Raw genomic sequence first — 12,109 nt, 5'->3', positions numbered from 1 at the left:
GAGTCAGGACACTGAAGTAAGTGTATGAGAAGTCCACGGAAAAGAGTCAGAAGAGGAAGGATCCAAAAAGCAAAGGGTGGGAGAGGACGGAGAAAGGGGACAAAGACAAGAGGGGGAGGTGTGGGGCCCCGGCGAGGAAGACGGCCCTTCCTCCTCAGATGCAGGGAACAGGCGGGGACAGTGAAGGCCTGTGGATCGGTGGGAGAGAATCTGAAGGAACACCCGCCCTACAGCTCTGTCCCCACTGGGGCAGAAACAAAGACCGAGGAGCCTGAGCAAGATCAAGGTTGGCGCAGCCACAAAGGGAGCCCGTTAGGGACAGACAGGAAGGCTGGTGAGCCGCGCTGCAGGGCTAGTTAAATACTGGGTAACCAAGAACCTGGAAGCAGCCCATGCCCAACCACTGGCAAGTAAGAGAAGCAACAACCGCGCTTCTGTTCCAAGGAGCAGAAAACCGTGTGGGTGCAGGAACACCCACGCGAAATCATGGGAAAAAAAAAAACAGAAACCAAAATGGAAGTACATCCACGTGCTGTACGACAGGAGCATTTACCAAGAGCTCTCCTCTGTGTTTTCTGAAACCACAGAAAGTAGGTAACTACAGTGGCAAAAACCAAACCAAACCAGAACACCCAAGTATTCCCTTGTTGGCTGCACAGCAAGAAAAGAACGAGGTGGAGAGAACAGGTGAGTGAGTGAACACCCGTGAGCCTCCACCAAGAGGCACTTGGTACCAGAAAGCCCATCAGAGCCCGGGGCAAGGGCCTTCCCAGGACGGAGGTCGGCCTGGCTCTCGCCAGGAAGGGTCACCTTGAACAGCTGGCAGGCCGCCGCTGCAGCCTGCCGCTCGGCGTCGATCTTCTTGCTGCCATAGCCTTCTACCTCCACGCTCTTGGGCCACTTTATGTGGAGGGTGACTTTCTGGGGAAGAGAAGAGAGAATCAGGCCCCTGGCCCCTGGAGACCACAGAGCTGCCACAGATCACACGGAGTTGCTGGGGGCCTGATGGCAGCTGAGCCGAGTGTAGGCTGTACCCCACGCCCACGGCTAACCCCCGTGAGGCTCAACCTTCCCATCCTCAAGCCGTTCATCCCACCTCAAGTTGTTTTGCTTCTTCAAAGTGCCATGTTCTAGCCAGAGAGCAAGGTGGGACCCATCTTTATTGTTAAAAATCTTCATTCAGAATGGTTTGCCTGCATGCTTCTGTGGGTCCCAGGACCTATGAGACTCTAGGAACAGGAATTTTTATCAACTCTGACCCTCTGCAGTCCCAGTTCTTCAACAGGGACCAGAACCAGGGGTCAGTGCAGAGGCCTGGCATACCCAAGAGAGGAACTCCTCACCTCATCTCCCATGTTCCCTTTCTCCAAACAAGGCTCTTTTTCAGACCTCGCTCTGCTTTGAGAGTCTCTGCTGACCATTTTTAATTCACAAAACCCACTCTACGGCCTGCCTGACCAAGAAGCCCGGGGAGGAAAGGGCAGCCAACCTCTTTCCTGCGCCACACCAGCGCCTCCCCCAGCCACCAGTGACTTACCTTTTTCTTCGGTCCATTCGTGTGCACGTAGACCAGTTTGTCCTTTGCATGTGAGATGCCGAGGGCTCTTCCAATTACACTGTTGAGAAGGTTTTTGGGCTGTGGGAACTCTTTTAATAGGTCCCTAGAAGCTAAGAAAATAAGAACAGAAGCATTATAGTTGCTCTTTTTCTTTTAAAAACTCCACGGGGCGTGCATCAGGACAACCCTGGGCTGGACACTGAGGACACTGGCTTGTGACCCCAAACCACCCAGGAGCATCTCGGTAAAGGAGGGAGAATGGCTTCAGGTTTACAAGGGTCAGTAAACGTGCACAACCAGACCCACTTGCACAACCACTTCCTGAAGGAGAAGGACCAGGGACCCACACACCACAGAGGAGAACCAGCCTCCATCCTCTTCCCCGTAAGATCCTGACTTAATACATCAGCTACAGAACCCTAGGCGGCAACCCCCCTTGTCTGAAAGAAGGTACTGAACAAAAAAACAAAACAAAACTCCACCACACACACAAACTGGAGATCAAGACAATGCAAGGCCCCTCCTAAAACAAACAATACACAAAAGGGAGGGTTAGACCCGAAGTCTGAATACCAGGCCCTAGCTCTCTTTTTGCCCTTCAGCATCCTGCAAAGGACCACTTAGAGCCAGATTATATGAAGGGACATTGATCAGGGATCTCCACAGTTGAGACATGCATAAGCTATTTCTCCCCCAAGTTTGCTGGAGTCAAGTGGAGACAGGATGCATCAGACACGCTGAGAAGTACCTCACTTTTTTTCACTTGTACTTTGGATCAATCCCAGAGATGTCCAACCAGAGGGGGCTTGTGCCAGACACAAGGCTCAGCCAGGCCGTGAAGAAGCCTGGTGGGAGCAGCTAAAAACAGAAGTAAGGGCCCCAAAGCACCAAAGCGACCCTTCAAGAGATGCAGGGTCAGAGACTGGCAGAGGAGATGGGGAAACCTTTTCATTCACCACCTGCAGTCTCTGCTGTTATATTCGGCTTTAAACCAGCTCCAAAAAGAGAAACTTTGTACATATGCCCCTGCCCGCATCAGTCACACATCAACCAGGGAGATTTTTCACCACAATGGGACCCTGACCCTCATCAGACACTTGAGAATGGTGGTGATGTTGGGGAAGCCTCTGTATTTTGACGAAGCTCCCCCCAGAAGTTCTGATGTAACCCTAATCCTGGGTTGAGACTGTTCCCCTGAAGCAGATGACTGTGTCAACTGGCCAAGAAGGAGGATTCTGCCTGACTCTGTTTCCCTCTAAAGAATTTGTAAAGCGGGGCGCCTGGGTGGCTCAGTGCGTTAAGCCTCTGCCTTCGGCTCAGGCTCAGGGTCCAGGATTGAGCCCCACATCGGGCTCTCTGCTCAGCGGAAAGCCTGGTTCCCCCTCTCTCTCTGCCTGCCTCTCTGCATATCTGTGATCTCTCTTTGTCAAATAAATAAACAGAATCTTAAATAATAAAAAAAAAGAATTTATAAAGCAACTGAGATTCAAGCAGTTAAGAATGGTATTTAAGTAGACTCAGAGGGCTTCCCACAGAGGGACCCAAAGTTAAGGAGCCCACTAGACCCCCAGGCACAACAACAGATGTGCACTGGTCCCCTCTCCAGCTCTACAGGGCAGGAGGAGGTTGGCTCTCTACCCACCGCTGATAGGGATGCTCTGACCAGTCTAATTCCCTGCGCTATTCAGGAAGACACAACGCTGGGAATCATTCTGTCTCTACCTCCTGAAGTACCAAGTGTATTTTAGGCTCTTTACCACACTGCTGAGGATGCGCTTACCCTTGATGCTCCAACCCCTGACCACCCATTCGAGCGGTAGGTAGATGTTTTCCTGTTTTCCCCCACGCTCTCGAGGTCCCGCGCCTCTCACCTATTCTTGCCTGGTGCAGGTGCTCCTGTCCCCGAACCTCCGCGCCCGGGGTCCATTTGGGCCTGGACCACACTGAGCTTTACAACAGCAGCGCTGCGGCCCGCCGGCGGCCGGCGGTCTCGGCCACTAGCGGAGAGGGGCCCCGGCCCGCCAGGCCCGACCCCGGCCCGTGCTCCCAGCTCTGCCAGCCCCGGCAGCCAAGGGCGTCGCGGCCCGGCCCTCACCGTTCACCATGCTTCCGTCGCCTTCCCCGGGGCCGCTAGGGGCCACCCCTGCCTCGGCGGCCTCCTTCGTGTGATCGGGGTGGGCGCAGCCTGACGAGAGGCCGCGCGAGCGTCCCTGTCGCCCGGTGGCGCGGTGGCCCGGGAGTCGCAGGCGTGGGGAGACGCCGGCAGCCAGCGCCATGAGCCTCCTGGCGGCCGCCATCGCGCTCCCGCCAGCCTCCGCGGGCCCGGAGCCGGGCAGGGACGCGGCGGGAGGGCGAGAGGGCGGGAGCAGCAACCCGCGCGCCGCCTGGCGGCAGGGAGGACCAGGGACCGGAGCCAGCCGACGTGGTCCCGGCACCCAGTTCCCTTCTCTCTCAGCCGGGGCCTCCCATCTCCCGGGCTTGTCACCTGGTGGGCAGCCTGGGATGGCTGGCCCCCAGCTGAATTCACTGCCCCGTCAAAGCCAAACCCACAGACTCGTCGTCTGAATCGGGGGCAGGAAGACGGAAGGGGACTTTTTGGGAAAAGTTCTGGCCTTAGCTCCATCAACTTAACGTCCATGGAGATGAACTCCAGGTTCCCTCTAGTTGCCACCCATTGCTCATAAATACCTCTCACATGCCCTGGCAAACTGGCTTGCACTCCAGACCAAAGAGGGAGGATAACCACTAATCCAGGGCACCCCCATCTCATTTAAAGGCTTACAAAATAAACCTGAAGAAGAATCCAGATTTGGGACAGGTAAGACCTCCTGAACATAAGCAAACCATTTTTAATTCCGGGGCTGGAGTCAAAGGTGAAAAATACCAGACTTGGATAACGTGCCCAAGAACTGAGCTGGTCCAGCAGTGTGAGTCTGAAGCTACTGTTCCTTACTCGCTTGAAAGCCAAATGGGATGCTATTTCCAAGCTACTATGTCTGGGTTCTAGCCAGGCTCGTTCCCCTTCTGCCTGGTATATGGCACTGAGGAACAGGAACGTGGCTCAGCTGGGAATCACACTGCGTCTGCACGTTGGGGCAGTGACAAAGGGCTTGGTTAGAGGTTGGCAGTGCAGCTGGGGATATGCTGGGAGGGAGGGTTTTGTTTGTGTGTTTGTTTTATAATTCTAGATCGGACTCTGAAGACTCCTGGAGAGCTTGGTCAAATGCTCGGAGTCACCCCCAAAGTTTCTTATTCATTAGGTCTGGAGTGGAGCCCAGGAATCTGCATTTTTAACAAGTTTCCAGATGATGAGACTGCTGGTCTGGGACCTCGCTCTGAGAACTGCTGGCTTATGGCAAGAACATAGGCTATGAGTCCTAATACTTGGGCTTAGTCCAAGCTCTGTCACTTGCCAGCTGTGAACCTTGGGCAATTTCATCAGTGGGGAAAATGACATATTTGATCTACTCATTTGGTATGGCTGTGGTCAGGATAAAATGGGAATGTCTGGAAGGCAGCAGAGTGCTGTACAGTGCATTCTAGAGAATTCTCTAGAATTCTCCACTGAGGTCCGGAACAACAGACCTGGGGCAGGATGGGGCAGCTTCAACTCCCACTCCTCTATTCCCTCCTCAGTGGGCTTTTAGCACAAAAGGAGCAAAAGGGAAGGTGACCTTGGCAGCAGTGATCTGACCTCACAAGGGGACAGAACCATCTGTATCAAACGCCCCTCTCCAGATCATCCACATTGGGATGGCGAGACCCTTGGGGAAGAATATGATCCCACAATGGCATTGACTTTGGCCAAGTGTCACTCTAATTAGCCAAAAGCCAAGGCATCCACCCAACTTCAGGGCAGTTTTCAAGGACTGTTAGCAGCCCAAATTCCCTCAAAAGAATTTAGAAACTTACCAAGCCTGATAATGGCATTAGGGGCTGAGGCCAAATTTTGAAAACGGTGTCTGAAAGCTGACACAAAAGCCTAGACAGGACGACACCTTCCCGCCCCCCAGAAAGCAGGGCCTGGGCCCAGCACGGTGTGCAGCAAGCCCTCAGGACAGCACTCTGTTCTGACAGCCACTTAGGCTAAGGTCGGAATGCTCTGATTTCTTGGATCTGCTCCCAAAGGGGCGAAAATAGAGGGACGCATACAAATCAAGACTGGCCATGAGTTGTTCACTGGTCAAACAGGGGGTTAAGTACTTGGGGTTCACCATACTATTGTCTCTATTTTAGAAAACGTTATTTCGAACAGAAGTTTGAAACGCTATGTTTAAAAAAAAAGCTTCATGTGATGCCACCCAACTAGCTGGTTCTCAGGGAGCTCCTTGACCCCCTTTCCTATTTCATTTATTGCATCTGGGCTCTAACAGCTGGTATCACCTTGAGCAAATATTTCACTTCCAGAAACCTCACTGCCTCTTATGACATGAGGGAAAGTCTTACACCGGGTCTTAAAAACCTTCTGGTTTTGTGATCTTCCGCCCATTGGTCCAGAGCAGGGGTTGCCAAACTCCAACCTGCAGACCAAATCCACCTACTGCCTGTTTTTATAAATAAAGTTTTATTGGAACATAGCCATTCTCACTGTTGGTGTATTATCTATTACTGCTTTCACACCACACTGGCAGAGCAAAGCAGCTGCAAAAGAAACCATATGGCCCAGAAAGCCTAGAATATGTATTCTGTGACCCTTAAAGAAAGTTTGCCAACTCCTGCCTTAGAGAATGTTGAAGAAAGTTAGAAGGGCTCAGAGATGCCCTCTTCCTTTCCACCAACATTAAAGAATTCTCCTCCACTATCCATTCTTTGGGGAGAGAAAGTTGACTTCTTTGCCTATAAAAAGGAAGAAACTTTTGGGAAAAAAAAAAGAAAAGAAAAGAAATGTTTTACTGGCTCAGCGATCTCTCTGTTCATTTCTGAATCAAGCGCGACATCTGGTATTAAATGCGCTGAACAACAACACCTTGGAGTGTGGAATTAAAATGTGAGGGATCCACTGAATACACAGGAGGCTGTTTTAGGACCCTAAACTTTAGTGGCCCCAGGAAAAAGCAACAAGAGGAAGCCCAAGATAGTCCAGACGTGGGGCAGAGACGGGAAAACTTCCGGGGGGCAAGTGAGAGGGAGCATCTCAGTCAACCATTCTGTCAGTGCCTTCGACCACAGTTAGATTTTGTGGGTGGTTAGAATGACTAAACCTGGTCCCCTTGGTTGGCGACAAGAAAGGCAAAGGGAGCCCCAGGAGCCGGACGGCCACCCTGACTGCCCTACCCATCCTCAGGGCTCTTCCATCCATATATGTAAAGCCACAGGATCCCTTGAGGTAAACCACCGTACCGAGAAGAGGGGACCCGTGTATGAGGGAATGGACAGGAAGGACTAGTCCTACAAAGGATCCTGCCAGAAGTTCTGTTATCCCACGCTGCCTTCTGGTGCTCTGTGTCTCAGATCAGGGCAGGTGGGAAAGATCGACAGAAGAGGCTCTGAACTTCCTCACCCTTTACCTAGGTAAAGAGCTTGGTGGTAGAGTGGGAGGAGACTGGCAAAGGAGGTGAGCGTTTTTTCCAATTCCAATCTGAGTCTGATGGGCACTGTAACCTATTTGAGTGGCCCCCATTTTGTGAGCACTGTTTTCCTATCTGAACACCAGAGACACTGTTTCTGCCACACAAACTTCCTTCTAAAGGCAGTGAAGTCACTAGGGAGTCAGAAAGCGTGGCAGAAAGGCCCGACAGTCATGTGTGGAATAAAAAGTCTGTTGTTTTTGGGATGAAGAAGTGGAGGCAAGACCCTTTTTAGGTTGAGAGAGAAAGAGAGAGAGAGAGAGAGAGGAGGCAAAGATGCATACACCCATGGGTGCCTTCTGGAGGCGCAGCTGTGAGGAGACAATCAGGCTCAGGGGGTCTGTGCTCCTCCAGGGAAGACAGCGCAGGGACTGTCCCCCACCAGGAGCCGCTGTCCCCCAAGTGCAGCAGCCTTCTCCCCTGCATGTGCTCAAGGAGGCACTGCCTAGCCGTGCTGCCTGGTTCATCCCACCTAACATCTTTAAGCTTAGCCAAAGCACATCTGACACTCTCAGAGCCACTCACCTGCCATGTTGGAAATGTTAACGTTCAGCCTTTTCGAGTTACAGGGCATTTTAAGAAAGAAAAAAAAAAGGGCAATCAACTCTTGTTTTGGCAACGGTAGGGGGGTGGCATTTCTTTAACACCTAAGTCAAATGGTCAGAGGGGCTGCAAGTATTTCTTTCTATGCTGCTGTCTGGAGTCGGGGCCGCTGGCGCGGGAAGGCGTCGCGGGTGGAAACTGAGTGGGAACAGGGCAGCAGTGTGGGCGGCAGAAACTGAGCTGCTCTGTGCTGCCCGACCCTTCCTGAGCTCTTGACCTTCAAAGCACTTTACAGACAGAACCTAAAGTGGACATGCTGTCTCCGCAGGAGGCAAAGACTCCATGACCTAAAATAGTGTTCTTCTGCTAGGCAGCTGGCATCGGGCGTGAACGGACAGCCAATGGGGCAGAGGGGGCAGCTGTCAGAGGATGAACAAGAAGCCACCAGGAGCACTGGTCTTAGCAGACCCGGAAAAGATCGAAGTCTGAGGGAGGGGCGGAGATACTCACAGGCGGGGATGCTTCCTCGGGTCCCCTTACAAGCCCCACCCCCCAGGGTACCAGTGGGACCTGAGGGGAGCTATCACCTGTCCGGGGGCTCGGACATCCTCCCCAGTCGAAAGGTGAGCCTACCCTGCCAAATGGACTGAGAGACAGATTTTAGTGTCAGTAAAGTGCTTTGAGGAGCTGGGGGAAGGTAGGGAGGGGATCTGCCAGGTATCCCAGGGCCTCCAAGATGGAGCACCCAGGGCCTGGCAAGGGCGCTCTGTTCTGGCCCTGCTACAGGTGCCCTGTGCTTCCTGAACCACCTAAGCCAGGGACCGCCTAGAAGATCCAAGCCCTGCAGATTCTCCACACTGATGCTGAACACCCAGACTGAGCCTAGGCTGTATGCCTGGTCACACGAGGAAGCCCGAGGAGACCACGGGGTCTGAGCCAAGGACCAAGGATCATAAAAAAACCCAGACCTTGCCAGATGATTTCTCCTTGAGGGTTCCAACAGCTTCACTAGCCAGCCCCACTCCTCCTCACTTGCTTTCCAGAGGATCGTGACCCTGGCACCCGGGCTCCCATGCCGCCCGCCTCCCCCACAGACCCTGCACCAAGCTGATGCTGGAGGCAAGGCTCCTCCCTTACCTCGAGAGATGGTCCCTCCAGGGGCAGGGTTGACACACATGGGTGGAAGGCGGGGTGGGGGAAGTTTGCACTGACGCTGCCTGTGCTGGGCCCGATCTGGGGAAAGAGAGAGGGCATCAGGGTGATGTGTTCTTACCCCTCACAGTTACAGACCCTGGGACAGACTCATCCCAGAGCATCTGAGGGGAGCTCTGGGTGGCAGGGCGGTGGGACGGGGCATGCGGCCAGTCACGGGCTCTGACAAACAGTGCCACCAATCCCACACAGAAAGAAGGCAACAGTCTACTATAGACGGGATACACGATAAATTTGTAGAGATCCCTTCCTGACTCTCAAAACAGCCCTCAAACTCTCTTCCCTGAGGCACCTTGTGTGAGTCAAACACCCATCCCACTTCCTTCTCTAGAGTCCTGAGTGGTGAGGATGAAACAAGAAAATAACTGAAAACTGAAAAACCACGGTACTGTGTAAATCCCCTTTATCTGTCTCCTGCGCATCTTAGTTAGCCCTGTGTCTGCTGTTTGTTCCCAGATGGCCACGTCTCAGACTATTCTTTCCCTCTAAGAAATGGGCAAGAAAAGGACCAACTGGCTGCTGGGGTCCTCCCTAAGCCAAGACCAGACCCACACTTACCAGCCTTCTCTCTCTTTATAAAAGTCAATGGTTTGAAAAAAAAAAAAAAAAAAAGTCAATGGTTTGCTATTCCAAATACTTCCATTCATTTGGAGACTAAATACTACTTTTCAGTGACGTATAAAGTATGTTTTTAAGACGTTCCAAAACATTGATATGCATGAACGTCGCTGTTGCATGGGAAGGTGGGAACGTACAGGGAAGTCAGGTTTCACATGTTGACCTCCACCTACGTGGTGACGATATCATCGAATCACTGGGTCTGGGGGAAAAGGTACACAAGCCCTCTGCTCTTTGCCTCGCTGGTTTCAATATGATTAACGGGGCAGGAGAGGAGCAGGGCAAGACAGCCACCCACACACTACACCCAACAGTCTGCTCGGCTGCCATCATGTCCATTTCCATAATGCAAATCGGCTCATACACAATCGGTACATGAGGAAATATCAGTAAAACATGTGAACCCTCAGTTCAAATGAGATTTTCCTAAGGCAAGGGAACTGAAATAGCAAAGGTAGAATTGTAATTTTCAACAAGAAAACAAAAGACCCTATCAAAGATACATATGTATATATCTATCTGTATACATACATGGGTGTATATATATATATACATATACATTTTTTTTTAGAGCAAGCACACACATGCAACAGGGGTGGGAGGGGCAAAGGGAGAGGGGGAGAGAGAGAATCTTAAGCAGGTTCCATGTCCGGCACGGAGCCCAACATGGGGCTCGATCCCACGACCCTGAGATCATGACCTGAGCTGAAACCAAGAGTCGGATGCTTAACCCACTGAGCCACCCAAGCACCCCTCAACTATATTTTTTTAAAAACTTGAACCTGAGTGCCTGTAGGGAACCGAGGTGATAGATACATGTGGATTCACTCTACAGTTTTTTCAACATTTCAGTAGTTTTGAGACCTTCCATACTAAAGCACTGGGGGGAAGGCATGTACCTGCAGCGAGGTCCTCCTCCCCCACACTGCCAGCTGCAAGCGCCCTACTGGCAGCCCCATGGGCTCAGAGCCCCGCTGTCCCCCACGTGGCCTCGGCACTGCCAGCCCTGTACGCTGTTGGCACTGCACTGCGCCGCGGGCCACGGCTGTCCACAGACCCGCTGTTCGCGCACTTGGGCCACCGGGTTACGCTGTACCCCACAGGCCCTCTGATGACTTGAGAGGTGTGTCATTCTGCAGAAAACACATCCAGTGATACAGGAGAAATGCCTGTAGGGTCTTCTGGAACAAAGTGCCTAGGATCAAGGTTTATCTTGAAACTAAGGTGGAAAATGATCAGTTCAACCTTTCCAGTCCTGTTTGAGAAGGGTTCTCATTCATTTCCAGGATGCTGGATTAAGAAAAAAGAAGTAAGTGATTTGATGATTATCTGTTTCATAAAGCATTTTCAGTAAGCGGGAGAGGGGGAGTTGTTAAAATTCCACATCACAGAGCCCTCTTCTGAACACGGAGCTGGAGGAGGAAAATGGCACATTCTTGCTGTTGATCTAGTGTTTTCCAAAGTTTTGTGCTGACTGTAAAGGACTCAGCTTGCTCTCTGTGGCCTGAATCTGATGGCATTGTCTCCAAGAGACAAGAAACTTGTGCTAAGAAGCCAGCAAAGGCAGTAACAGGCCACTTACCACTCATGAACACGCTAGTGGGGCGGTACTGGCAGCTCCGCTGAATTACATTAGAGACAAGATGGCAGCTGCAGACCCAGCGGGCCACTGTCCACCAAGCTGCAGGGCACTGCTCCAACTCTCACCTTCAGAAGCGGCCAGCGGCCTGACCCGCTGAGCCGATAAGCCCCGGAGTGCAAGAAAGCCTCTCTGACACCGAGCTGTCTCCTCCGATCGTGCGGCTGCACAGCACGCTGCATGCTGGGGCCAGACTGTCCCTCTCTGGCAAAACACCAGCTCCAGGGTTGCACCCCAGAGAGATCCAACTACTCACATTTATCAAGGGCCTGCCAACTCAAGACTGAGGGCTGCAGAGAGACCACAGCCAGGTGCTCTTCCTGTACTCTCTCTCATCTTCATCATACCTCTGAAGACAGGGGTTGGGAAACAGAATCGGGTAAGTTAATACCTTGCTAACGCTAATGGGGACCAGATATGAACCCCAGAGAGTCTGACTCCAGCCTGACACCATGTGACATTCCCCCTCGGGACTCACGACACCTTAGGGAGCTCATAATCCCATCATGAGGAGCAAAGAAACCTAAAAACTAGATTAGAGATAAAGAACGGTCCTATACAACAATGAAAATGTCACAAGGCTGCACATGATCAATTGCCAAGGTCATGGTGCAAACCGCAAGTGATACTAGCGTTCAGAAGACAGGAAAGGGCATTCAGCCTAACGGTCAGAAAAGAAAGGGCAGGTTTGCCTGAAGGAAAACATCCAAGGCAGTAAACTCTTTCTGATTAATGGTTTTCCCTGAGACCTTCAAGCATAAAGTGGTTGTTGGTAAGAATGTAACACTTAACCTTGCTTTGTGGAAAGCAAGGCCCCAAATCAGACTATGTCTGATTATTAGGTCCTAAAACTATTTAATACCACAGACCCGTGAATTTACCAGGTGTCAGGCCCTCTTCTAAGCTCTTTATCTGTACTAACTCCTCTGATCCCTAGAACAACTGTGTGGGCAGGTTCTAGGATCTGGCTCA

General features: G+C 51.9%; 1 protein-coding gene across 5 annotated transcripts in view; it reads right to left on the bottom strand.

Moving 5' to 3' along the window:
- LOC111144178 (DExH-box helicase 30) overlaps positions 1-12,109 on the bottom strand; it is a 28,955-nt gene that overhangs the window by 11,079 nt on the left and 5,767 nt on the right. For 2 of the 5 annotated variants that reach the window (XM_022498361.1, XM_022498366.1), the window contains 4 exons: positions 8,806-8,901; positions 7,651-7,679; positions 1,538-1,668; positions 811-921 (listed from right to left, as the gene is read on the bottom strand). In XM_022498361.1, coding sequence (XP_022354069.1) covers positions 811-921; positions 1,538-1,668; positions 7,651-7,679; positions 8,806-8,901 — 367 coding nt within the window. Of the gene's footprint in view, positions 1-810; positions 922-1,537; positions 1,669-3,653; positions 3,867-7,650; positions 7,680-8,805; positions 8,902-12,109 lie in introns of those variants that run through there. The other 3 variants (XM_022498364.1, XM_022498363.1, XM_022498362.1) reach the window with 2 other exon arrangements.

Source organism: Enhydra lutris, unplaced genomic scaffold (assembly GCF_002288905.1).
Source record: "Enhydra lutris kenyoni isolate GAN:26980312 unplaced genomic scaffold, ASM228890v2 scaffoldscaffold10, whole genome shotgun sequence".
Lineage (NCBI taxonomy): Eukaryota > Metazoa > Chordata > Mammalia > Carnivora > Mustelidae > Enhydra > Enhydra lutris.
This window is presented reverse-complemented; position numbering and strand designations above follow the sequence as displayed.